Genomic DNA, 27,706 nt, shown 5'->3' on the forward strand with positions numbered 1-27,706 from the left:
CGTAAGAGCAATGTGGGAACCGATTGACTGCTTGCTGAATGCAGAGCATGTGAGGGGAATTTATTTTAGAGGCAGAAAATATTTCCTAAAAAAGTAGGGGGAGGCAGACAGAGAGTTAGGGCAGGAGTTGAGCCTTTGCAGATACTTTGTCTCTTTTACTCCCTTTGGTAATTCTTAGGGAGGATACAGTTGCTTTGTTTACAGATAAGGGTATGCCTCAGATATTAGTCAGTTCTTCAGGTTTTTGTCACCTATTCACATTCTAAATTCTTACAGAAATGATTTTGAGAACAATACAAAACCCAGCAAAAATACAGAGAAAAGAAATAAGTATCTAGTCACCAAGTTAAGGTCAAAAGGAGTTTGTCTACTTAAAACACACACACACCCCACATATAAAAACATATGTGCATTTTACATACACACATATATACACATACATATATTTGTATGCATGTATGTATTTTTATTTTTGAGTTTGAATCTCCTGAGATAGCGCTGGCCCACAACTCACAGTGTAGACCAGGTTGACTTTGAACTTACTTTGATCTCCCTGCCTTCAGAGGGCTGAGAGTAAAGGCATGTGCCCCCGATTTCTGGCTCTCCCTAAATCTTGTCTGCTTTATAGACAATATTCTATCTGTTGCTTTGTTAAACTTGGGATATAAATTTGTTTCAACCTGTCCTGTTGGGCAGAACACTAAAGAAAATGATTAGTCACAATATGACAATGTCCATCAATTTTCCAAACTGTGTTTGTCCAAGTGGAACAATTTTGTGTTGAGTTCTTTACCCAAAAGATCTCTTCTCCTCAGAACCTCATACATGGGACAGAGAGTGCTAGAAGAAACCATTTCTTTAAGTCTAGTAGCATTGGTGTTACTAGAACTCCCATTTGCAGCAGAGGATCAGCAAGAGACAGGCAAATACCGATTTATCTTTTTTGTTGCTGCTTTTTGAGACCTGGTTTCTCTGTGTAACCGAGACTGTTACATTGTGACTGTTCTGGGCCTCACTTTTCTGAGTTTCCCTTTTGGCTTGGGTACTCTGCTTTTAGTATCAAACAAACAAACAAACAAACAAAGCACCTCGTATTATACACTGAAAATAGCTGGCAACTGTTCTGAGCTCGCCTGATGCTGCCACCATTGATGAAGCATAGTGTAGTTCTCCCAGGAGTCATCTCCCTCCAGCTGTCGCTCATTCCCAATCCTTATCACGAAACCAAGTGTTGTTTACTTCACTTCCTTTGTGCCCGGTTGTGAGCAAAAGGCAAAGTCCTAAAACAACATCTTTTGAATTAAAGTAAAATGTCCTGACTACTCTATCTTGTTTTTGCAGTTTAAGTGGATTTTATTCTTCTCATGGTGTGTGGCCCAAGATGTGCCTGTCTGTCAGGCACGGTCACATGAGTGTTTTTTCCTCTTACATGTGCTGCTATGGGCTATGCTAGGTGTCTTAGGTTTTCTATTGTTGTGAAGAGACACGAAGACCAAGGCAACTCTTATAAAGCGAAAATATTTCATTGGGGTGGCTTACAGTTCCTGAGTTCATTATCGCCGTGGTGGGACATGGTGGTGAGCAGGCAGACCCGGTGCTGGGGAACGAGCTGAGAATTCTACATCTTGATTCACAGGCCGCAGGGAGTGACTGTGTCCCACATGGGTGTAGCTTGAGCATATCTGACCTCAAAGCCCACTTTCACAGTGACACACTTCCTCCAACAAGGCCACACCTAGTAGTGCCTCTCCCTATGGGCCTAGCATTCAAACACTGAGTGTATGGGAGGCCCTTCCTATTCAAGCCTGGAAGCAAATTTTTTCTGTCCCTCCTGCCAGTTTCCAAATCACCACATAGAGACTTCTTATTAATTATGAAAGCTCAGTTTAGCTTAGGCTTAGGTTTGTCTCTAACTAGCTCTTATAGCTTAAATGAACCCATTTCTATGAATTTGCCTTCTGTCTCTTGGCTTTATTACCTTTACTCTGTACTGCACATGCTGCTTTCCTGCCAACTCTGCCTTCTTTTCCCCAGCCTTCTCTCTGCTCTGAAAAATCCCACCTAGTTTCTGGCCGGTCAACTTTTCCTTAAACCAATCAAAGTGACAGATCCTCGCAGTGTACAATAAGATTATTCCATAACACAAGCCACTATACTAGGGTTTCTCCATGTGTGTGTTGCATTTTGTCAGAGACTCCAGCAGCGAGGGATTCACATTGCGCTTCCAATTGTTTCTGAGACATTTGCTTGGCCCTGGGATGTAGACGGTCATTCCTTGAGGTGTGCTGGCAGATGAGCAGCCTTCCGCTTCAGATCTCCTTGATTACCACTGTAAATAAGGAAACTTGTCGAGTTGGTTTTCGGGACTTTTATATGTCATAAGATTTATTTAAAGCATTGTGTATAGCCATCCAAACTGTTTCTTTCCAGCTTAAAGTTAAAATTTAAGTATCTGAGTTTGATCCCCAAACCCACATAAAAGGCCAGGTGGGGTGGTGCACACTTAGAAACCTAGCTCTGAGGGAGACTGGTGTGTCCTAAGCATTCCGGTCAGCTAGTGTCCCCGGCCTGATAGTTAGCCCCCAAATCCCAGTGGTAGACCGTCTCAGATGACAGGAGGGGCAGCTTCCGAGCCTATGAACCTCCAGGTGACTCTCTTCTATGTCCCCGTCTCAATTGTGGGAGCGCTGGCACACAGATGTGTGGCACCGCAGCTGGCTTTTTCACACGCATGTTGGGGATCCCAGGTGGGTCCTCAGGCTTGTTTTTCCTCCTGAACCATCTCCCTGGCTCTTCGGTCTGCTCTTTACATCATTTGCTTTGAGGGGCTGCCGAGGGGGACCAGTGGGACATCTTCCAGTCCTGTTTATGATGTCATGTGGAATGGAATCAGACTTACCTTTCAGGCTGCAGAGTGTTATAAATAACAATAATCACGGGACTGCAACTGGCTATTACTATTCATTATATGATTAATTATAATTGTTATGTTGTTATAGTTGTTACGATGTACACTATAAGTCGGTTAGAATGTGCCCGAGGATCAGGCATCTATACCGTGACATTCTTATGAGATTTCACGCTCTAGAAGGTGAAGGGAACAGGAAGGCGAGGAAGAGAGAGGCCTTACTCTGTGGCCAGGACAGTTGCTGCTAAGAAGGATTATAGAGGGAAATGCTAATCAAAGAAATTAGTGCCTGCCAGTGCTTTCCACTCCCGCCAGCCTCAGCGAGATGGAATAGTAGGTGGCCACGGCTGAACTAGCGTCTGCCTCATTGAGTGCTGGGACCATTTACCTGATGTGGCGTTTCTGAATCTATTAAGTACCTTTCCAACACCTTCTGTTTTCTTTTTCTTAATCTTTTTTTTAAAATTTAAATTAGAAACAAGCTTGCTTCACATGTCAATCCCAGCTCCCTCTCCCTCCCCTCCCCCCTTCTGTTTTCCTTAGTGGAATTCTTTTGTGCACAAAAGTGCCTTTTCTGCTAAAGGAGGTGAGCCTGGGGAAGGTGCTGACTGAATCTAATAAGCCGACTCTGGCAGAGGCCAGAAGGACGCAGCTGCTTGGAATCAGATGATCATTTTAATTGGCCCTGGGTCATCATGCTAAACATGCTTGCACATGTTTCAGCATTTGTTTAATTCTTACCTGAGATACTGTGATGGTATTTTGTTAGAGCAAGAGACAGCAACTAACCCCAGTGGCACAGAAACTACTTGAGCGTATAGAACTGTTAGTGTACCTGGGAGTGGTGGTGCACTCCTACAGTCCAAGAACTAGTGAGTCCGAGACAGGAGGGCCGGGAATTTGCATCTGTACTACAAAGTATGACTCTGTTTCCAAAGGAAAAGGAAAAAGCAGCCATAATTTTTTCTTAAGCTGTCTTAGAAATATTAATTTACAAAACAAAGACTGTCACATCAGTTTTATGTGATTACTCCTTAGTAACCTTTCAGGACATATTAAGCATATATCAGACATAATTACAAAATGTTTTTCATGAGCTTCCCAGAATGTGTAGAGGGCTTGATCAAACTGGCTGTGTGGGAACTTGTAAGAGTAATGTGGACAACAGGTGCAATTTCATGTTGTCCCTCTTTGCATCCACTTAAGAAGTTTCCACCCGCAGACAGTGTCCTTGGGTTTAGGGAGGAATGCTGGTAGCTAGCTTCAAAGTTCTTTCTGGTCTTGGATAAATACTTTCCCCCTTTAAGTCTCTGACTATTGGAATCACACATGTCTCCATTTAGCTAAGACAGGAAATATCTCCTTTTAGCAGAAATCATAAGCAAGCTGGTCTGTGGGTTAGAGGTCATCAAGCACTTGGCTTCTAGAACCTGCTTTGGTTGGCTTTCTCTTCCTCCCCTTCTTCCCCCTCCTCCTTCTCCCCCTCCCTCTCCTCCCCTCCCCCTCTCCTCTTCTCAATACAGTTATAGATTATTGAGTAAATACAGATGAACTTTGAGTTTCTCCACTTACATTTTCAGGTATCAATTGTATGAAAATTTTGATAAAATATTAATGCATTTTACGGTTTTATGTACATAAGGTGGCTCTGTGTAGAGGTTCTAAAATGCCAGCTGTAATTTGGCTATATTGAAGAACAATGACGAAAGTAAAGCTTCACATATGAAAATAGAGGGAAAGCAATTTCATGTTGTAATTAAAATTTCTCTTTCCAAAACCCTGTAATCATGAAGAAAACAATTGGCAGTTAACAGCTGAGGTTATTCATGGTATTGTCTAGTGTGGTATAATCCCATCCCTTAGATTACTAACAAGAGTGGGACTGATATGGGCCACAGAGTGAGGTCATGTGTCAAAAAGAGAAACAAAACACACACAAAACAACAACAAAAACCCCAAACAAGCAAAGAACAAAATCAAACAAACAAAACAAGAGAAAACAGAAGAGACCGGGGCCATCTTTTGGGATCTGAGGTTATGGGAACCATGGCTTCCTTGTCCACGGTCATCATGTAGAGTCATGTCCAGGCCTGTGGAGGTTTTAGATCCTTCCCAAGTGTAAACTGAAGGAAGCAAAACTTATAGCCATTTATTTATCATTGTTTTGTGTGTGTGTGTGTGTGTGTGTGTGTGTGTGTGTGTGTGAGAGAGAGAGAGAGAGAGAGAGAGAGAGAGAGAGAGAGAGAGAGAGAGAGAGAGAGAGAGAGAGAGCGAGAGCACGAGCATGTCTCGTGTGTGCATGTGTGGTAAGTTACTTGCTGTGAAGGCCAGGCCAGAGGTTGACACTGGATGCTCTTCTTGAATTATTTTCCACCCCGTTCTTGACCTGTGTGTGTTTACTTGTTTGCACCATATGAGTGCAGTGCCGTGGAGTCTGGAAGAGGACTTCTGTCCCTGGAACTGGAGTTACGGACAGTTGTGAGCCACCATGTGGGAACTAATGCTGGGGACCGAATCCAGATCCTCTGGAAGAACAGTCAGTGCACTTAACCACCCAGCTGCCTTTCCAGCCCTGTGACCGAGGCTTTTAATTCTCATAGCCCATTCATCCCCAGTGACTTACTTCCTCCATGAAGTCGGTGCCACCTAAACCTCCTCAAACATTACCACTATCCGGGGACAAAGTACTCAAAAATTGGAGCCTGTGGGGGACATTGCTATTCAAACCCCTTCACCTCTCAACAGTAGTGTCCAGAGGACTAAGCCTTTAGCAGTTGGTTCTTACTGAACTTAACAGATCCAAACTTTAATAGTAGTATTTAGAAATGTACATTGTGCTGTCAGAAGACATAGCTAACGGGAGACAGCTCAGTCCCTCAGCAAGACTGGGACAGGCTAACTTTCATTTCAGTCTTATTGAACTAAAAACAAAACATGGTTTGGAGACATGGCTCTGTAGGTAAGAGTGCGTGGTTTTCAATCTCGAGGACCTGAGTTCAAATGTCCAGTACTTAGGTGAAAGCCAGGTATGGCTGCCCTTGCTCTACCAATGAACAATGGAGATGGGAAGATGCTGAGAGGTCTTTGGCAAGCTAGCTTAGCCTAACATTTAGAAACACTGTCTCAAGGGGAAAAAGATGGAGAGGAGGATAACAGAGAAAGACACTGATTTCCTGCACTGGGCCCTCTGTACATGTGCACGAGGGCACCACACCCTACATATTCATGTGTGTGCACTGTGCACAGATCACATGTACATGTACACACACAATTTAAAAACAAACTCTGTGTGTTTATTTCTTATGTAAGAACTGAGGCTATATAACGAGGTTTATTTTAAAAATAATTTATTGAGAAAAAGTATTGGGACTATTGAAAATATAATATAATACCACTTTTTGTCAGTCACATACAGCTCTGTGAATAATCTGGTCCTCTACACTTTCCCCATAGTGCCTTTTACCAATAGAAATATATTACTGTGATTGTCCTAACATTTTGTATCCCTTCTATGATGCCTGATAGACGCCGTGTCTTTAGAAAATATGTTCATGGTCACACTGTGCTCGTGGGTGTTTTGAGGTAATTTTCTCTTCTCACACGACACCCACATGTTATTTTTTGCATTGCTGGTGATGGCGGAATGTTCCGTTCGACTTTTCACTTGTGGTATTTAGTTGCCTAGTGATGCTGTACAACCGTAGGACCTGAGGGTTCTGAGATGGTCTCTTTCCAGTATTGTCAGACTCATACGCTACTTTGACAACCACTCTCCCAGGCCGGATGTAACTGTGAGTGGATGCTATGTTGACACTGACCCCCGTAACATTGTAGAGATGTAAGATGACTGAAGGAACCAGCCAGTCTCTTTCCTCTGCTATGTTGTGCTGTCACAGAACAAGGTAGTGTTGTAGAGATATAAGATGCTCAAAGGGACCAAGCAGTCCCTTTCCTTTGCTCTGTCACTGAGGAGTCTCTGTGAAGGAGGAAGACATGATTTTCCTAAGATTAAACTGTTGTGCTTAGATGGCTAGGATCCCTGACTCTCCATTCCCTCTGCATCTCTGGGCACCTGGGCCTCAAGGACCTGGCTTCAGTTCGCTCGTAACTCATCTGCTATAGTAGTGTTCTGGGGGGTTTGTACCTAGAGCAGGGAAGAGGAGGGAGGCTTTCATCATTTTACCGACACTCTGATGAGAGTGCCAAGGTCTTTGCAGTTTTTAAAGGAATTTAGGTTCTGTCTGCAGTGTGAGACTAGGACGGGGTCATGAATATTCTGGGAGACATGAGACACTGTATATTAAAGCAGGCTGACCACATAGCATTGGAGTGTAGATATCAGAGACAGGGATACTGGGTGAGGAACAAGAGGGAGAATGATATGGGGGTCATTTCCCTCGTGTTATTTTTCCTTTAATCTGAGTGTTAGTAAATGGAATGGGAGGTGCTGAATGGAATGGGCTAGAACCTGTGTTAACTTTGTGTTCCAGAAACAATGCACTTTGCACTCTTTTCACAACAGCACAGATTATGCATTCAGGGCTCTCTGGCCACCAAGGAGACATGGCAGGTTTTGATATTGGGGTGTTCTGTGAAGCTTTCCTCTATGAAGCTTTCCCTGGATGGTGCCCATGATTCTCAAGCTACATTCTCATCGAAGCTCTAACTGGGATGCAGTAGGTATCCCCAGGTCAGGTGCTGCCATACCTGGCTGACTTGCGCCGATGTCCACAGAGTCACTACAGGTAATAGGGAAGGGTAGATCCAATGGTTGGAAAGCTCGAGTGGAGAAGAAGACCTGGGAAACAAGAGAAACAGATTCTGTGCGTGCCTGGCAATCACCATTCAAACCTGTAGTCTTCATGGCTCAATGGTGACTTGTTCTTAGGGAAATATTTTTACTTCCAGAGTGACGGAAAATATGGTCAGCCTACTGGAAACAAAATGCAAGTGTTTCTTGGTGCATCCAGTGTTTATTGCTCATGGTGGTGGTTAGGGTTTTTAGTTTCTTTTCCTTGTCTTTTCCCCTCACCCCTTTCCCTTTCAGCATTTTAGCAGTTGGTGGAAGCCAGACAAATGATTTTAAATGCACAAAATAAAATACACATACCATAAAAGAAGCCAATTATATCGACACACACTTATCAAAATACTTAAAAAGCCTGTGCTAAATGGTGTTTGTGCTTGGCTAGCACATTTAGCAGCATACTCTAATGGTTCTTACTGCCATACTTTGCTGAACCAAATGGTAGTTTTCAAAGTACAGTTGTTAGGTGATGTGAAAATGTGTGTGTGTGTGTGTTTCTGGGGATCCAACTGAGGTTATCAGCTGTGGTGGCAAGCTCCTTTATCTACTGAGCTATCTCCCAGCTCTATGTGTCTGTCATTTCTGTGGTGATACCTGCAAAGACAGTGTTGGTAGTGTTTATTGGACTACAGAACATACAGAGAGTTGCTTAGTTGCTTAGGTGATAAATATTCTACAGTTCTGTGAGCGTGACTCACGAAGGGTCTGGGATGGGCTGTGGAGGTTAGGGAAGACCTTCTTAACAGACTCATCCTGTCCAGTACTACATGGTGGCTGGGTTTGTACAAGACCTGGGCTGGCAGAGCTCAGGCCATAGGACACCTGCACGAAGCCAGGAATTGTGGATGAAGTATGTCCAGGGCTGTGTGCTGAGATCAGCAGACAGCTGCAGTTGGCATTTTCCTCAGTAGTATTGCTCACCCTGATGGAGCAGGCGTCCTTTACCTTTCTGTTTGAGAGCATGTGCTATTAGTACTTGAGGAGATGGGTCCCTAAAAGCTTTAGGGTTTCATTTGCATTACTGGAGGCTAAAAAAGTAATTGCAGAGAGAGAGAGAGAGAGAGAGAGAGAGAGAGAGACAGAGAGACAGAGAGAGAGAGACAGAGAGAGACAGAGAGAGACAGAGAGAGACAGAGAGAGAGAATAGATTTCAAAATTTGTAACAAGCTCTCTTGCAAGAGTTAGAAACTTGGGAAAAAGTATTAGTTGTTTAATAGTTGTGCTTAGTCAGATTTCCTTTGGCTTGAAGGGAGATGGCGAAGGCTTTCTGTTTGCTGAACCATTAGTGCTGTGGTGTTTGTAGAAATGCATGCTTTGCTGGCCTAGGCAGATAAGGGCTGTCACACGTCTGGGTTTTTAAGGCGACAGGCTCCATGCCTGGCAGAGGCTCTGAGGTGCAAACCAGGATCGGGCTCTGCTTAGACGCAGGAATGTGACCAATCTGGTCGGGGCAGTTGGGGAGGGACTCATCTCTTCTCACTCTCCCTTAAGCTTTGGCTCTGTTTTTCAATTTGGACTTTATCAAAGCAAGGTCTCCAGCCGAGGGGGATGCAGATCTCCCTGACTTCTCAGGGCTGGCTTGGGAATTGAAACCCCATCTGGAACACTTGCTGAGCCAAGGAGAAATGGAAGAGACATGTCAGCCCACAGGTAGAGCCGGTGGAGAGTCACAGGCAGGTAAAGGACACTTGGACTTTTTTGTTCATAGAAAGTAAACTCAGGTGCAATTCAGAAGCCAAAAAAACCAGTATGAAAAATATTGAAGGACAGATTCTAAATGTTCTTGGTTTCTGGATACCGAACAGTGTTTCAAGCAAACATTCCTGTAATGTTATTTTGAAATGCGCCAGTTTAAAAGGAAGGATTTGGTGGTGTAAGTGACTGCAAGTATTTTGGAACCATTGTTCTGTTGACTAGGCTTGCTGTCCTTTGGTCTGACACTTACTGCCTTTCCGTTGAATGTGTGCAGGGATTAGGCTCACTGTCTAGTCTACTAATGATAAAAAACCAAACCAAACCAAAACCAAAACCAAAACCATCTCCATGCTTCTCTGAGATGGACTGGTTGCCCAGAAGTGTCTGTGTGTAAAGTCATGTTGGGGTAGGGATCTTGCTGTCCCTCTCCCAAACCATAAATGGGCAAAGGGGCTTATTCGTGACACAGTCTTGAATAAGCACCCCGTATCCATTTAATTAGTCTATTTCTCCCCTGGATTGTTTTCTCACTGAGTTATTTAATCTCTGCTGGCGCTGTCTCGAGATGGGCTGCTTGGAAACATAAATACAGTGAGATACCTGGCTACAAGCTTTGAAGGACAGCCCAGTGTGTTGTGGTTAGAGGCAGGTTAGTGCGGTCTATTAGGTGCTGGGTTTGGGGGTGCGGGGTATGGGGGCCGGGGAGCGGATCAGGTGGGGCATAGACTAGGAAGAAGTAAATGTTACAGTGCTAATGCTCCTGGGGATGAATGTTTCCCAAAGAGTGGGATCTTGAGATGCAAAAGAAAAGTCTAGAAGAGAAGAAAGAAAGTTCGGGGAAGGTCACACCTCCGGTGAAGCGTGTGTGAGCATGAGTCACATGGTGAACTGGTGACTTCAGGTTTGTAATGTGCCTGCTCTCTCTGCCCATTGCTCCATCCAGCCACATGGGTGGGCCTTTGGCTCCATGGTTCGTGCTCTCTGTGATCTTCCTCCCCTGCCGGGTAGACTGGTCCTCAGCCCTGGCCTGGCTACCTCTCCTCTTTCTGGGGTTGGGTGTTGAGCCTCTGCAGGGACTCTCATCCAGTGTGTATTCTGTAGTGTAATCCTCCGCCATCTGCCTGTTGGTTTGCTTCAGGGAGCCTGCCACCTTTGCTAATTGTGTTGATTACTTCAGACTTGGCCCTTGCAGGTCTCAATTCTCTACTGTGTTCTCAGTGCTTTGGAGAATGCCTGTCCTTAGGTGGGCAGATCCCAGGGATGTAAGAGTGAAGAGATGTCACTCAAGAAGCAAAAGCACTTGTAATGGACCATGACTTCTCTTTACTCCTTGAAATTTGAAGCTGTTCTGACCAAGGCACTCGGGGTTTCCTCTTCTGATTCTTATTCAGGACATTGGGGTGTGACCTCAGAGATGTTATTTCAGAGGGAACAATTTGAAAAAGAAAAGCTAAATATTAAAAAAAATTCAAATCCATAGGGAAGAGAGAAATATAGTTGGGAATAGTTGTTATAAACAAAAGGGGAAATTAACAGTTTCAAAGAAAATTATGTGACGAGTCTCTTTAGATACAATTACACTTGATAGCTTTTTGTCGTTACTTTTCATATACTGTTTAGTTTTCTGATGTGTCCTGATGATGACTTACTCTTATCTGTGGTCTGAACCCTGTATTCACATAATTAATATCATTATAATTCAACCTACTTAAACCCTTTAAATTTCATAAGCAGTAGTGATCTTCTCACAGTGATATAATTATTTTATCCTAGTAATGGACATCTGTGGACTCAACTCCATCATCATTATTTTCCTCCACTAATTTTGTCAGTTTTTTCCTCCCTCCCCTTCCCTCCCCTTCCCTTCCCTTCCCTTCCCTTCCCTTCCCTTCCCTTCCCTTCCCTTCCCTTCCCTTCCCTCCCCTCCCTCCCTCCCCTCCCCTCCCCTCCCCTCCCTCCCCTCCCCTCCCCTTCCCTTCTTTTCCTTTCCCTTCCTTTTTCCTTCCCTTTCCCTTTCCCTTTCCCTTTCCCTTTCCCTTCCCTTCCCTTCTCTTCCCTTCCCTTCCCTTCCCTCCCTTCTCCCTTCCCCTCTCTCTCCTCCCCTCTCCTCCCCTCCCTCCCTCCCTCCCTCCCTCCCTCCCCCTCCTTCCCTCCCTCCCTCCCTCCCTCCCTCCCTCCCTCCCTCCCTCCATTGCTCTCACTGTTTGAGTTCTTTCTGTATAGCCCAGGCTGAGTTCTCTGTGCTCCTAGGTTGGCCTCCATTTGTGACTCCCCTGCTTCACCATCCCCAGTCCTGGAACTGCAGAGCCGTGTTGCCACATCCTGCTTTTGTCAGTTTTTATATCTCACCAAACAGCTTCGTTCCTACAATGTTTTATTCACATTCAGATTTTCCTTACATGTATCGTACACAGCTACAGCTCAAGACATTTTTCAGAGCATGGATGAGGCTACAAAACAAGTTATTTTGGGTCTTCTGTCGGGTGGTGTGGTGAAAGAAAGGGAAGCCTAAAAGTAGATTGCTTAATGATTGTGACTTTGTCACTTGGCGTTTTTCTGATGAGAGCTTCCCTGCAAGGGACTGTTAGCCCAAGGGATGGGAAACTAGCAGTCTCCAGGGAGGCTATGTTCCCAGTCATGCCTCTTGTCCTTGGTGTCTGATTCCCAGCTTTTGTTCTCTCTTGGGGGAAATGGAAAAACAACAATAAGCAACCCAGAAACCTAAAATGCTTTTATTAATTGTTTGAGAGTTTCATTCAATGTATTTTGATCGGACTCCTCACCCCACCCCCTCCCAGATGCACTTCACTTCCCAACTCCTCTAAAAAGACATTTACCTTGGGGGTGAGGTTTGGCTGCCTTTACTTATGAAGAACACTTTCTCCTTTGCCTCTGTTTCGTTCCCCATTCACTCACTCATTAGGCAACAGTGTATTGCCTATCTAGCCTGTGCCAGAGGGTAGGCCTTTAAAGATGGCATGGGATGACTAGCGCTTTGAGTATTTTACGATCAAGTGTGTGTCAAGTGGGCTGCATGAGAGAAGTTATATTATGATCTGTCTGGTGTGGCTGGAGGATGATGACGGTTTTCACTTCTGACATCATCGCCTAATGTTAGTCTTCTTCTCTTGGCTCTTGGCCTGCCAAGGTTAAGGGCATTTGAGACTGTGTTTCCCCAGAACCACCACCTGTTGCTGACTATTGTGAAGCATGAAATCCACAACCTGGAGTCACTTCCTTTTTCTCCCCTCTCTTTCGGATACAGTCACGGGGTGGGGGTGGGTTTGGGGGTGTCAGATATAATTTGCAGAGTAGCCAACCTCATCTGTCCTTCAGGTCTGTGTTTTGATACATTAATGAGTAGTAATGCATCTTTGTCCTTCTGTCAGTGAAAGTCATCTCTCAATGGCCTTGTGAGTCCATGGCATGTTTTTGTGCCAGGGTTCAGCAGTGGTGTGGGGTGCCACTGTCTCTGGCAGCTGCTGCTACCTGACACCTGGAACCACAGTGCTTTGAGGAACGCATATTTCCTCTTGGCATCAAATGTGTTTTGGCTGTGACTGTGAGGAAAAGGAAGTATTGTATAGTATCATTTACTTTCATAAAAATAGCTTTGAACTCTCCTGGCTTCCTGTGGGTCCAGTCAGTGCCTTTGGAGCCAGGGAGCTGCCTTAGAGGGCACGAGATCCAGCAGACGGAAAGGGATATCGGGCTGGGCCACGACCTAAGTCAAGAGCACTTACAGAATGTGTCCCGTGTTTCCCTTGCTGTCAGGACATGTCAGTTACCTCATCTTCCAAGCGGGAGTTAGAATTCTGACACTGCATAACCTGTAAGAGTGCCCCCGGCATCAGTGGAAGTCATTGTGAATGAACAGCGAGGGCCAGAGGTCTCCCGAAGTGGATACTGACTGAATTACATGAACATTTGTTGCTGTAGCTTGCTACTGAATTGGCATACAGCTGGAAGTTATTTGAGCCCAAGATTCCTAATTTAAAAACCAGTTTTGTTATAGTTACCATATTTATACTTCTGTGGCTAGGCAGTCTTACTCAGGGATATTTCCCAGGGGAGAAGGCTTTTGTGACAAAGGGTATATAGACTGGCAAGCTTGGGAAGTGCTTGCTAACTGTAGGGGTTGCCCCTGGACCCGGAGGGCCTATCTCTGTTTTTACCTTCTTTCTGACGTTGTTTCTGAGCTCACTCCTTTAACCTGCCTTCCTCTTTGTGCTGAGGAACACTGCGGTCACAGGCTGGCTCTTTGCTTCTGCCTTTAACAGAGCTCACTCCAATATACTTCTTTCAGGCACCATCTTTCCTTGTTCCTTTGTCACGGTTCAGCCAGCTGTTGGACTTGAACTGATCCTTGGAGTAGCGACACAGTAGGTGCCATCATATCAGTAGCTTGCCGGGTGAATCACTTGGCTGGCCTGGGAACCAGCCTGTAGGGCTGTAGAGCACCGAATGGAATAATCCCCCAACCTGAATCTGTCAGGCAGATGATGGGCCCACACCACCTGGATACGGGGAACCTATTCCTGAGCATCCTGACTTGGAGAGGCTGCAGTGCGAACCCACACTTGTTCGTTCTGCCCTTAGGTGTGATACTATCCTGTGACTCCTCCACGCGGTGTTCCAATCTGTGAAGCCACAGTCTGGGATGATAGTAAAGTTCTTGCTGTGATGGCTTCCCAAGTTTGATTTTCTGAAATCATGTGAGAAAATCTGAGTGTGCTGGCATGCACTTGTAGCCTCCATGCCGGGGAGACAGAGACAGGAGGATCCTTGGGGCTCACTGGCCATCATCCTAGATGAACTGGCCAATAATAGATTCTTTCTCAAAAAAAAACAAAACAAAACAAAAACCCAACTAGGGAAGACATTCAAGGTTGACCTCTGGCACATGTACCCATGTACATTAATCCATGTACATGTACACATACACACACACACACACACACACACACACACACACACACACACACTCTACCGGATGACAAATGCCTCCAGTTCTTTTCTCAGGGTTGTTTCTGTCTAGTTATTACCTGGCTCTCCCACTTTTTCCGAAGTCTGGCCCTCACTGTCATAAATAGATGCTTATCTCATTCTCAGTGGAGAGAGTCTGAGTGGGTGGTGGGTCCATGTTTGGACGAAACTGTCTTTGTGTTAGCAGCTGCAGGCTGGAGCTGCAGATGACTCACACGTGCTAATCCCTGTATCTTCTGAAGAGAGAGCACCCTCAGATTTGCATGAGGACATTTGCCAAGGGAAAGAACCAGAGTCCTGGGGTCAGGGTTGAAATGCAGGCAAGTGTGTCTGGTGTACTGTGGTGGATGGTGCCCATGGAAGCCAGTTTGTAAACAGGGATAGTGTTGCTTTTTAGAGGGGACAGCTGATAGGGCCGGGACTCTGAGCCAGACTTTAGTGTTTGTACAGGCAACCTGAGATGGTGGCAGTAGTCAGCAGCAGAGAGTCAGTGGGAAGACAGGCAGTGACAGGTGATTGCGGGACAGTATTCTCAGCCACCCACCTGTAGGCTGGTGGGCGCCGTTTTGACATTTTTCTCACTGGATTTTATTATTGATGACAATAAAAGAAAATCCACCTTACCATAAAGCTTGAACATTCTAGAACTCTCTAGAGATGAGTCAAGTTTTCCTCATAGTGCCAACGAATATACTTAAAGAAAAGCCACTTACTGTGCTCCACAGTCTGCAGAGTTCTAAAACACAGGACATTCTAGAGATGCTGGCACATGCCTGGAACCCCAGCACTTGGGAGGCCAAGGAAAGAGGATTGCTAAGTTTGACTGTAGTTTGGTCTCTGAAGTGAGGCTGTATCTCAAAAAACCCAAGCTGGGATTGGAGGGATGGCCCAGCAGTCAAGAGCATGTATTCTACTTGCAGAGGACCCGGGTTCGGTTCCTAGCACTCATGTTGAACAGCTCACAACTGCCTATAACCCAGCCACAGGGGGATCTGACCTCTGGCTTCTGTGGGCATCTGCATTCATGTGCACACCCCCCCTCCACCCACCCACCCAGTTGAAAATACAAACAAATATTTTTGGGAAAAAAATCCAACTAGATCAAATCAAACAAAAATCAAAACAATTTTAGATAATTCAGAAAAATCAATTCTCAGTTTTTAAAAGCAGTTTTTCTAATTTCCTTTCTCTCTCAGTGTGTTTTGTCTTGCTATCTTTGTAAGTAACTGTTCTCACCATCCTGAAGAGCCTAGGCGATGGCCTTCCTTGCTGCCATTAGGGTAGGTGCTTTTAGTGGGAGTTGCTATGGCAGTGACTCCTGCTTCACGCTGTTAGCAAGGCTAGGTTTCTTCCATGGCTCTGGCAGGCCCATCCTGCTTCTGCAAGGCATTTGCCTCACTTGGCATCCTGGAGTGTTGGTCTGTTCTGCCATAGATCCCTGTGAGCTCCTGGTTGTCTCACTGTAGCACTGGCTAGTGAAAAGCAGGCTTCCTTCATCCACAGCCCTGTACACCTCCTAAGTGAGGAGAGAGGTCCTCACTTAGAGCCCTGCGCTTGCCCCCAAGGCTCCACAGCTGTGATGCCGACTTCCATTCCTCCTCACTGAAAGATGCGATGGGCTTGTTTCTCTCCCTGCTGATACTCCCATGCAGCTTTCCTGGTTGTGAGAAAACTCTTCGTCTTAACCTCAGACATGATTCCTGGGTTCTCCCTTCACTTCATTCTTCCAAGTCCATTTAGAATACAACTAACTCTTCAAGCACATGGCAGGGAGGTGGGGGCCTCTGTGTGGTTGGGGATCATTTCTTACCTTTCAAAGTAGGGTGTACGTTTGACTCTCTGTAACTTGGTTTTGCCAATAATGTCCTTTGATTCCATTACTATACTAATATGGTAATAAAGACATGATTTTAGATTTTATTTATATCTTTGGTGCTTTGGAAAAATAATCCGATGAGAAATTACTCCGCCCATAAAATACCATCCTTGGCTTTGCTTTTTTTGGGTTTGCTTATTTTTACAAGAGTTTTTTTTTTTCTTTTTTCCTGGTGTTGACTTTTTTTTGTAGTCACATCAACAATAATATGAACATTCTTTTTATGTGTTGTCAACATCGTGTGAAGAATCTTTCATGTTAACTTAGGGTTTTGCTAATAATCTTTAATGTAATTAAGAGCCAAGATAGAGTTTCATGGTTAGACAAGAACGAATTAAATAGATCCTAGAATGTCCTTTGAGTATTTGGAAAAGTACTGTTTCTTTTGGGTTCTACCTAAGTAAATTCAGCTAGCCATGAATCAAAAGTATGTGGGAAAAATGACCTCCATAGTAAACATACTAGTAAACATATATAGACATTTTTTCCCATGATGCTATTCCTTAAATAAGATAGAATTAGGACTGCTTTTATTCATATTGTGGTAGTTAGTAACCTAGAGATGGTTTAAAGTCTGTCATTGGATGTGTGTAGCTACATGTGAATATTATGGCATCTTCTATAAGGGACTTTGACCCTCAGGGTTTTGGTATCAGTAGACAGGCCTAGAACCAATCCCTTCCAGATACTCAAGTGAACTCTATCCTAGATAGCATCACTCTCATGAAAACATTAAAGCAAGCTTGAGGATGTGGCTCATTAATGGAGAACACTTGTCTAGTATGCTCAAGGCCCCAGGTTCCACTTCCAGTACCACACAGGGAACAAGTTAATTAGATTGTGAGGATCTTCAAGACAGAATACGTGATTTCCGTGTTTGTATTCCTGGGTGTAAGGGATGTAGATTGACTAGCAGAGCTGAGAATATGGTTCAGATGTGTGAACCTGGTGGAGACTGGATTCCATCTGTACACAGGAAACTTCTAGGGAGTTTGGGGCCACATGTTTATGGAAGGACCATTAGGGAGCTCCGTTGGAGGGAGGAACAGAAGGAAGAGAGCCTGGAGGCTGGGACAGCTGCAGGTGCACTGCCCTCAGAGGAAAACAAAAATGTGGGAAGGGTGTGTGGGATCTGGGCGAGGCAATGGACTACAGGGTGGTTACAGGGTCATGGTCCTCCATCTGCAGCGGTGATATCTCCCTTGTAATCCATTTGAAATTAGACCCGAGCTTGACCAGAACTCAGTGGGGGAAAAGTTAGCCCAATCTAGTGAGATTCCTTCAAAACCTTTTCTGAGCGTCTCACCACACATAAAGCACGCCTGCTGCTGGATGGATGTGTTTACTTAGAGGGCATAACCCTGGATCTTGCTTCCTTTTATCTGTGTTTCTTGGTGTACAAGTTTTTCTCCGATGGGGGGAGTTCGAACTGGCAGCCCTTTGGTTAAGGCTGGTGGGGCCGGGGCCTGTGAAACCCTGTAGACGAGTGGGCAGATGAAACAAGGAGAGGGATAAATGTCTAGCCAGGAACTCAGCGTTTAATGATGACACGGGCTCATTAGCGTGAAGCAAAGCAGAACTTTGTGGGATCATCAGACACAGACACAGATAGGGCATGGCTTATTGATTCTTCGTTTATATGTGGGATCTTTGATTGAATCATGGACCAGAAACAGGACTGACGGGGAAATTTACGTCAGATCTGTAGACTTGTTTGCACAGTTGTATCAATGTTAACCCTCTGGTTTCGATTGTCATGCCCTGGTTATGTAGGATAGTCACATTTTGGGAGGCGACTTGAAGGAAACATGAGAATTTTGTGTGCTATTTTTATAGCTTACTTTTCTAAGTCTAAGATCATTTTAAGACAGAGTTTATAAGGATATGAGGCACGAATGGTCATCATATTATCCCCAGACAGAGGGGCTGTGAAGAAGTGAGAACATTGTTCATATCAGAGAGCATTGTCTACATATTATTGGGCATATCATTGCTCATGCCCACTGCTGCTCAGCAGAGATTGGTTGCCTTAGAAAACTGGAATTCCACAAATTCAAGTCAGGTGTTATTTCAAAGTCGGATGGCCACATCCTACCCAGCCAGTCTCTTTCTGCCCCTGATATGAGAAAAACCAAAGTGTGGCTTTGTCGTAAGTGCCTAAGGGTAAGGAGAGTTGGTGGCTAGAGACAGCCTTGTGCAGAGTTGGCAGGAGCTGAGCCAAGCTCCTCCCACTTGGTCTCCCTGGTGTTGGGGCGTGGTTTGGCACTAGTTCTTATCTGCTGCTTGGCACTGTCAGATGTGTGGGTTCATTAGTTTGGACTGACAGTTATAATATGATGTTCAAAGCAAAGAGGGTTTGCCCACAGCAGGATAAAGAAACTATATACCTTCCATGGCCCAGTCAGCACCTGAGCTTGAAGGTGTGTGTGTGTGTTTATATTTGTGCATATATGGTTATATATGTGTGTATGTTTGTATCTGTGTACTTATTTGTGTATATGTGTATGTTTGTGCATTTGTGCATACTTATATGTGTTTATACATGTGTATATGTTTGTGTTTGTGTTCATGCATGTGTGATGCTGGGCATGTTTCTTCCCCAGAGGGTTGATATTGAATACCTGTACTTGTCTCTCTCTGTTCTATATTCTCTCTTCACTCCATTCCTGTCCTTCCCTCCTGATGAGAGCAGAGCTAGGTTGGCAGCCGGTTGCTATGGGGCTATGATAGGGCTAGCGGTATGTACCACATTTGATTACAGCTATCGCAACATCAGATTGCATAAGAAAGTGCATACACTGAACAGATACTTTTGACAGAAATGACCTATTTGATTTCACAGGAGCTAGGAACAGGGCCACCATGTAATCTAGCATAAAAACATCCGTGAGGACCGCGTTCCCACAGCCCTGAGGAGTTTTCAGAAAAACACTCCCGTGAGAGATTTTTAGGAGTTCCTTCAGATAACTTGGTAAACTGATGGTAGTTTCTTATTTTCACACCCTCAAGGGCTTGGGGCAGCCCCGGTGTGTACTCCATGCCTCACTCATCCTGCAGAGAGGCTCGTGTGGAGGCTACATGGGCCCATGCGAGCCTTCCATGCTTTGATCTTTGATGATGTTTCCGCTTAGCCCAGTGAGATTGTTTTAGAAATTTCCCACAGTGGAAAGTTCTCTTGGACATATGAAAGTTCAGTGGTCACTTTCAAAGTCAGCCGTGTGCCAAGAAATAACTAAAACAATGGATTACGTAGTGCAGCCTTGGGACATGGAAAATTTTAAAAGATGTATGATTCATATCATTAATACAGGTTTGTAAGGCTTGAAGCCTTGTGTTGACAAACAAAGAACAATGGCTTTCTTCTTCTTTTTCTTTTTGTTTTAAGTAATTTCTTTGGAGAAAAGGATCATTTTTATTTTCTATTATGATCATTTTGCCTGTATACAAGTATGTATGCCACGAGCATGCATTGCCTTTGTGGGCCAGAAAAGGGTGTTGACTCTGTTGGAATTTGGGTTTTGGTGGTTGTGAGCTGCCATGTAGGTGCTGGGAACTGAACCTGGGTCCTCTGCAAGAGCAGCAAGTGCTCTTAAGCCCTGAGCCATCTCTCCAGCTCCACGTTTTAGTTTATCTTTTTTAAGTTATTGCCTTGTGGTATTTTCTTTGTCGTGCTTTATATAGATTTTACTCTGTTTAGTTTTTATGGGGAAGGATTAAAATTAAAATTCTATAGTAGGATGTTGCAGAAAGAGGTAAATAATATCCTACAAAATTTGTTCAGATACGATAAGGTTTGAAAGAATGATCAGGTCTTTGACTCAGACTGATTTTTGACTAATTATTGTGTTTTTCTCAGATCAATACTTTCTAGGGGGAAAGGTAATTTATGGTTACTGTCTAGATCTGGACTTGGCTACCTTTAACATTTGTGTGATGGCACAGCAGGTAATGACCTGGGGACCTGAGTTCTAGTCTTAGGACCAACTCCTGAAAATTTTCCTGTGACCTCCACAGGAGGTGACATGACACGTGGCCCTCCCGCATAAATACATGCTAGAAAAGGTCTTTTTGAACTTTTTTATTTCTCTAAGAATAACTATACATACTTACCTACAAGCATCGTATCTAGTTCTGCTTATGAATGCAAAATGTAGCAGGTGTGAACCCTCACAACTATGCCTGTAAAAGTTCTGGGACTCACTGGCTCCCTTTGGAAAACAGTCACCGTTGACACAGCCGTGTTGACGATGGATGGATGGATGCCTCAGGGTCCTTTTTCCACTTTGATTATGTGAGTGGCATGCTTCAGTTCTTGTTCCTTACAGAGACATTTTGGTTTATTGATGAACAGTGACATCTACCCATAGCCACCATGGAGCCACTGGCGAGGATGTAAAAAAGTACAGGCATTTTGGAAAACTGCACGACAGTACATTTATTATAAAGTTCCTTTGTGATTCTACTCCTGGGGATTTATGTGTTTCCAAGAGAAATGTATGTGTGTCCATATAAATGGTTTGCGTGTGGATGTTTAGAGCTGAAGAAGTAGTAATAGTCCAGAGGTGGAAACAATCCTGTTTGTCTGTGAATTGATGCATGCAATGTGGCTTATCCTTGAGTCAGGAAGTCATGCTTGTCTTATAAGATTAAACACTGAGCCAGGCGGTGGTGGCACACGCCTTTAATCCCAGCACTCGGGAGGCAGAGGCAGGCGGATCTCTGTGAGTTCGAGGCTGGGCTGGACCGACAGCCTCCAAAACAATACAGAGAAACCTGTCTCGTAAAACCAAAACCAAAACAAAAAACACTGATACATGCTACAATTCGGAATCTTGAGGGGAAAATGCTAGCTAAAAGGAGCCAGACACAAAGGATCAAAGTCTGTTGATTTCATTTATAGGAAGTGTCTAGAACCAGCAAATCTCTGGAGATCAGAAGTAGATGGTAGTAACTGCCTTGGGACGGGCAAGGAAGGTCGTGGACAATGACTGCCGTATGTAGGCGTGAAGAAATGCTGTATGTACCATTGATGGTGGGGATGGTTGGATCTACATGTAAGCAAACTGATTTCTGTTCACTTGGCACTGCATTTATAATTTTATACTATCAGTGAAATGGTCACTTATTTTGGATTTTGACTAATTGACTTAATCTGTGTCATTCACATTTAGTGGTCACTTGCTTTGGGTTTTGACTAATTAACATAATCTGTGCCATTCTGCTTTTCATTGTCACATCCCATTTTATACATTTGGAGAATGAGGCTCAGAGGAGTTGTCTCCCCCCCCCCCCCCCTCCCCCCGGAGAGTCACAAGTCTATGGTCTTCTGTTCTAGACAGTGTTATTTTTAGTTGAAACTCCCATGGATTCTGACAGGGTTACATACTCTGTGAAAATCTTCGAACTAAGCACAGAGTTTCTGTTCCAGAGGAGGCAAGAATATTAGATCAACACTAAGAATATAGATAAGGTAGTACAGACACTTTTCTTCTCTTCCTTGCATGCCTGTGGATAACACATACACAAATGATATCAAGAGAATATGGCAAACATCTAAAACAGAAGTCTGAAAAATGAGTAAAAAGGTATTTATATCTGATAATTCTTTGTGGTTATTACCCCCCCTCCCCAGCTGTTTCTTTCTTTCTTTGCTTTTTTCCCCCTGCCTCCCAAGTGCTGGGTTTAAAGGCATGCACCGCTATTGCCTGTCACATCATAGCAATTTCTAAGGAATTAAGAAGAAATTCCTTTTGGTGTCTTATTTCCTCAAGGCATACATGGGTGAGAAACTGAAACAGTAACTCCAGTTTGTTGCTTAGAGTGTAGTTAATATGTAACTCTTCAGCTCTGTTGTCTACCCAGGGTAAACACATGTGTGTATGCATTGTGTGTGTGGTAGCTCCCTCATCAAACAAGAAGAAAAGTTAACATCTCTCCAGTTGAACTGGAACATTCAAAGGCCCTTAGCTGTGACTATTAAGCAAAACCAAAACCAAACGAAAACAAAGCCAAACCCAAGGGTACCTCAAGAGTTCTCACCGATTGCAAAGTTCAACTTCCTGTCTGGTACTGAGGCAAGGTGGGGTTAGATTTAGTCAGATCCTCTTGTGGGAAAAATAAAAGGGCCTTTAAAAAAATCAACAGGACATCCCAGTGTGCAGTTCGCAGGCGGCTTTTGTGTTGACTTCCTCCACCGTTTCCCTCATCCTCTCAGCCGCGGTGGGTGATGAGCAGTCTGGCAGCCACCACATTTCGTTGGAAAAAGTGCAGATTGGATTTGCCCGGGCAGGTGTCTCTTCAGGCTTGCAAGAGATCCCCAGGTAAGTTTGTCAGTTGCGTGACACCTAGTAAGACAGGCTTTGAGCGGGTGTGAGAGCAGGCCGAGCCTCCCTTTCACCTGCTAGGTCTGATTTGTGAGGCAGGAAGCTGCTGAAAGCCGAGCTTATCTGGTGACAGGCCTGTGCCTCCAGATGCTGGGGCTCTGTGCAGCCTGACGGAGGCCGCACCAGGGACGCTGCTGCGTCAGGCGCTGGGATCCTTTGGACTGAAGCTGCTGAGCATCATCGTGTCAAAAGCGTCCCACCTTATTCAAGATAGTTCATTCGGTGTTGACTGCTCACTCCTGTGTCATTGGTGTCTTGCCTGCATGTGTGTCTGTGTGAGGGAGTCACATCCCCTGGAACTGGGGTTACAGGCAGATGTGAACCAGTGCTCTTAGCCATTGACCATCTCTCCAGCCCTCTGACAGCTTACTCTTTTGTTTTTCCAGGCTGGGTTTCCCTATGCAGCTCTGGCTGTCCTGGAACTCAGTCTGAGGCTGGCCTCAAACGCCGAGATCCAGCAGCCCCTACCTCCAGAGTGCTGGTATTAAAGGCATGAGCCACCATTGCCCAGTTGACTGTTTACTCTTAAAGACCAAACTTTTCCTCTGTGGCAGAGTATCGCCGATGCCATCCAGGCTGGCCTTGAACTTCAGGTCTCCCAGCTTCACCTCCCATGAGCTGGATTTCTGGCGTGCGCCACTCCATCTGACACAGTGGTGCTGAGTATTGATAGGCCTGATTCTGTGGTATATTTGCTCTACTATGCTGACAGAAGAGGCATGGTTCTAAAACACAGGTGGAGTTCAGAGCTGAGGAGGGGCAGCAGTAAACATTACAGGGGGTGGGTGGTGGAAACCGGGGCCTTCTGTTAGCTGCAACAGGCTTGTCTGTGGAAATGCAGAGCTTTGTTTGGGAGGGGCGCTTGTCCTGAGCTTTTTCCCAACTGGAGTCTACTTCCAGAGTGACTTAGTTTTCTCACCAGTCCAGACATCCATATATGCTTAAATGGACATACGAATATACTGGTTATATGGTCTTTCTGAGGAAAAAAGCATCCAAAAGATGTGTTTTGGTGGGCTGAATGTTTCCTGAGTCAATACTTTCACTACAAAAAACAAACAAACAAACAAAAAAATGAAAACCCAAAACTCTTAAGGGTAATTATCGGGTTTTTACAAAATGTTTTTTTTTTCTTTCCAAATTTTCTCCCCTCTCTATTTTCTTTCCTAGCAGTATATGAACAAGATAATAGGCTCATGCTGCAAGGATGCTACCGAAATGAGAAGACCAGCTCGTATTTCTCATAGTGATTAGCTTTCGTGGTCCAGTGCCGTGGGGTGTCGGTGTGCTGTGATTCTCCACATTGCCTCTCTCTGCTTTCTTGCTGAGTAACTATAAGGTTCCTACTTATAATCACCATGCCTTCCAGGGCTGTGACTAAAACTCCCTGAACAGATGTAATCACGGTGACACTGTGACCTTCCCCAAATGTCTTGGGATTCTCTTTGACTCCTTTTTTTTTCTCCTGCTAATCTTTGTTCTGCTGCAGAGGGTCTGGCTGGAGTGGCTACAGTGGTTGAAATCTGAAACTAACCAGAAGAAAATTATGGACAATTAGTAAACAAATGAAATTATAGCTGACAACTTTGGATATTTTTAATATTTTTAATGCTGTCTTGGTTGAGTTCTGGTCTATTTAGGTAGCATTCTTCCCTTGGCTCTGGTAACTCTAAAGTATTTGGGAAAATAGCATTTTTTTTAAATAAAAATATTTCAGGGATGTTATTTTCATAAAAATTGAAGACCAGTTATGTTCCTGATCCCAAATTTTACAGCTGTTCAATATTTCTTCTTTTAAATTGAGCTGGATTTAGTCTTGTTTTGTAATGCAGATTTTTTTAGTGATCTTGATAGAAGTAAAGATTAATGTTAAAACTAGCGTTTTGGTGGGATGTAAATATTCTAAGGGAAGAAGACCAGAGTTTTAAAAAATGACCCAAAATTGTGAAATATCAAGATTATTTGAAGGCTACTGGTGACATATAGGTATCTGTGAATGACCAGATGACACGAGGGTGGTTTCCCCTGTTGAGGAATCAAGTTTGGGAGAGCCCTCTTTCCTGTTTTCTTATTGGCTGATGAGACTCCATGTCTACATTGACACATCCTATCCAGATGGAGGGATTAGAAGATTCAGAGCTCCAGCTGTGTGTTGGGGATGCTGGTGTCCTGAGACTTTTCCCAGGGGCTTTGATGATGTTGTACCAAGACCTTCACTTCATGGCTTTTCCATAGCCCTCAGGTGGAGCCGGGCAGACAGACATAGGAGCTGGTATCTTTTGCCTTAACTGAATTGGCAATTCTATCCTAGATGGACAACAAGGAGGCATTATCTCTCTGTACCTCAGTTCCCCACCGTGTGTGACAGGAAGCAAAAGTCCAGAGTGCTGTGGAGAGAGCCCATGAATTCCTTGGGTAGGGTCAGGCCGAGGCATAGCTTCCGATGTATGCTGCTCTTCAGGGCGTGGTGTGGGAGATTGGCTGTAGAGAGGGAGAAACTCAAGGCAAGGTCATAGGGAATGGGTGACTCACTGGATGTTCTAATGAAGTTTGTGTGTGTGTGTGTGTGTGTGTGTGTGTGTGTGTGTGTGTGTGTGTAGAGAGAGAGAGAGAGAGAGAGGGAGAGAGGGAGAGGGAGAGAGAGAGGGAGAGAGAGAGAGAGAGAGGGGGAGAGGAGGGAGATTTGGAAACATTGTCAGGAAATTCTCCTGAACAATGGCTCATTCTGGTGCTTGAGTTGGTTGAGTTGGCAGCCTGAAAGTTTAGATTCCCTCTTGGCTGTTGAGGTCTTCTTTATTATTATTTTTTTTTTTACTCTTTTCCGTATTTAGTTAATACTTAGTCATCTGGTACAGGCTGTACTCTGGGAATTCTTCAGAGTATAAAATTTGCCTGTGTAGGGCAAGAGATAAACCTTGTGCTGGGTAGGAGGGTGTAGCACGGTCATCTCCATGTGTTTTTGGGCTGCCTGACTTAGCAGGTGCTTACCCACAATGAGGGGCACAGTTATGATAGCAGAGGGACTGTCATGATGAGTTGTCCCTGTAGAGACAGGAGTCAGTGGTTCTGAAAAACAGGCAGGCTATCATGTACAAAGGTACAAGAATGCCATTTAGTTTGGGAAAGGAAATGTAGGAGTGATCTGAGAGATGTGTTCTGGAAGACACTGGAGCAGTGGCTGTCAACAGGTGGATTGTGACCCCCTTGGTGGGATGTTGAACGACCTTTTCACAGAGGTCACATATCAGATACCCTGCATATCAGATATTTACATTACGATTTCTAACAGTAGCAAAATAGCAGTTACAAAGTAGCAATGAAAATAATTTTATGGCTGGGAGGGTCTCCTCAGCATGAAGAATTGTATTAAAGCGTAGAAGCATTAGGGAGGTTGAGAACCACTGCGTAGGAGTCAGGCAGTGTGGCACAGGTCTTTAATCCCAGCATTCAAGAGGCAGAGGCAGAAACAAGTGGATCTCTGAGTTCCAGACCAGCCTGAGCTACATAATAAGAACCTGTGTCAAAAACACTGGTGTGTGTGTGTGTGTACACGTGTGTACTGAACTGTTTGGAGTCCTGGATCCCATGTACTACTGCCACGAACCATGTGAATCACTGAATCTTGGTAACTAGGACTCTCAGACAGAATTCCCTAGGGGATAGATTTTAGGATTTGCATGTTTATAATAGCACCAGGTAAATAAAAGAAGTTGTGATTAACACATGAGTTGGCTGATAATGGTTTTGGACTTTCTTTTCTGTTTAGTGTCTGGGAATAAGAAATCAAACATAGCACATATGGTACTTAAAAAATGTTCAAGCTCAATTTTTGTGCCCCATCATTTTGCGATGGTTTTTCCTTGACATCGTGCAACTGGGCCTGGGTCAGTTTTATGTTTTTACTTCACTTCTCTGACCCACGCCTGGAGGGCACCAGGTGCTTCCTGTTTCAACCATTATTAGCAAGTGCAGGACTTGTTGGAAAGCAATGTTAGGGGCCGTGTGGGAATTTGATAGGATGTGGGTCTGGTGGCCCCCTCATTCCAGTCTCAACACTTTGACCTTAATTTCAACAGTTCAGTGAACTGGCAACTCTAAGTAGTTTTTTCCCACTGTGCTAGGACTGGCATTGTTTGGTGGAGGAAGGTGAGTCATAGCCTAGTTCCACCATTGTGTGAGGTGAAATCCTAGTCTAGGGCTAAGGAACACAGGTCAGGCTTTCTGTGTAAGCCAGAGTAATTGAAACGTGGACTATGAGCTCAGGAGGGATGAGAGTGACCACTCTTGAGTTGGAGGGACATTTCATTTTAACAAACTTTTTTGATTCAAATCTGGCTTTTGGAGGTGGGCAGGGTTTCTCTGAGTAGCTCTGGCTTTCCTCAAATTCACTTTGTAGACCAAGTTGGCCTCGAACTCAGAGACCTGCCTTTGCCTCCTGAGTAGTGGGATTAAAGTCATCCCCCCCCCCTTCTTGAAGAAACAAAAACAAACAATAAAATAAACAAAGCTAAGTGAAACTAAACTGCAAACACATAACTGCAGATTGCAAACATCTTAGCTCATTGGGCTGCTGTGAGGGCAAGTGTGCTTTTATTACTAAACAGCCCCCTGCCCCAGAGGGTAGGTGAGTGAGTTTGTTTTATTGTGAGGTAGAATTTCAGTGTACATTCTTTGGTTCTCAGGACAAACCCTTCAGTCATCTTTTCCTACCTTGGGCCCATTTTCCTCTGCTGGCCTGCGCCTCTGGTTTTGAAACTCTTACTGATTCCAAAATAAGTTTCTACAGAAAATGGCAGGTTTTTGAATAACTTGCTTTAATTTTGTTTGGGCTTTAGGATGGTTAACCTCTAACTTAAAAGTCAGGCATTATTTTGCTGATCTCCGAGATGGAGTTTTGAGATTTGGACTCAGACCCCGTATTTTTTTCCGTTCTGTTTGGCTGCTGTGGAGACAGCTGTCATCCTAAACCATGCTGACACTAGTCATTATTTAGGTATCCTCGATATTTTATTACATTTTTCATATACTGGTAATTAATTCCATACAGATGG

The 27,706-nt window shown here is 44.3% G+C and overlaps 1 protein-coding gene across 6 annotated transcripts in view; it reads left to right on the forward strand.

Moving 5' to 3' along the window:
- The window catches only part of Utrn (utrophin), a 485,772-nt gene that overhangs the window by 50,790 nt on the left and 407,276 nt on the right, over positions 1-27,706 (forward strand). Inside the window, exon 1 of one of the 6 annotated variants that reach the window (XM_021224517.2) lies at positions 22,324-22,592. The exons of 4 other annotated variants lie outside the window; for them this stretch is intronic. In XM_021224517.2, the coding sequence (XP_021080176.1) occupies positions 22,499-22,592 (94 nt within the window). In that variant the 5' untranslated portion in view covers positions 22,324-22,498. Of the gene's footprint in view, positions 1-22,323; positions 22,593-27,706 lie in introns of those variants that run through there. One more of the 6 variants, XM_013127295.3, reaches the window with a different exon arrangement.

This window comes from Mesocricetus auratus, unplaced genomic scaffold (assembly GCF_017639785.1).
Source record: "Mesocricetus auratus isolate SY011 unplaced genomic scaffold, BCM_Maur_2.0 Super-Scaffold_100018, whole genome shotgun sequence".
Classification (NCBI taxonomy): Eukaryota; Metazoa; Chordata; class Mammalia; order Rodentia; family Cricetidae; genus Mesocricetus; species Mesocricetus auratus.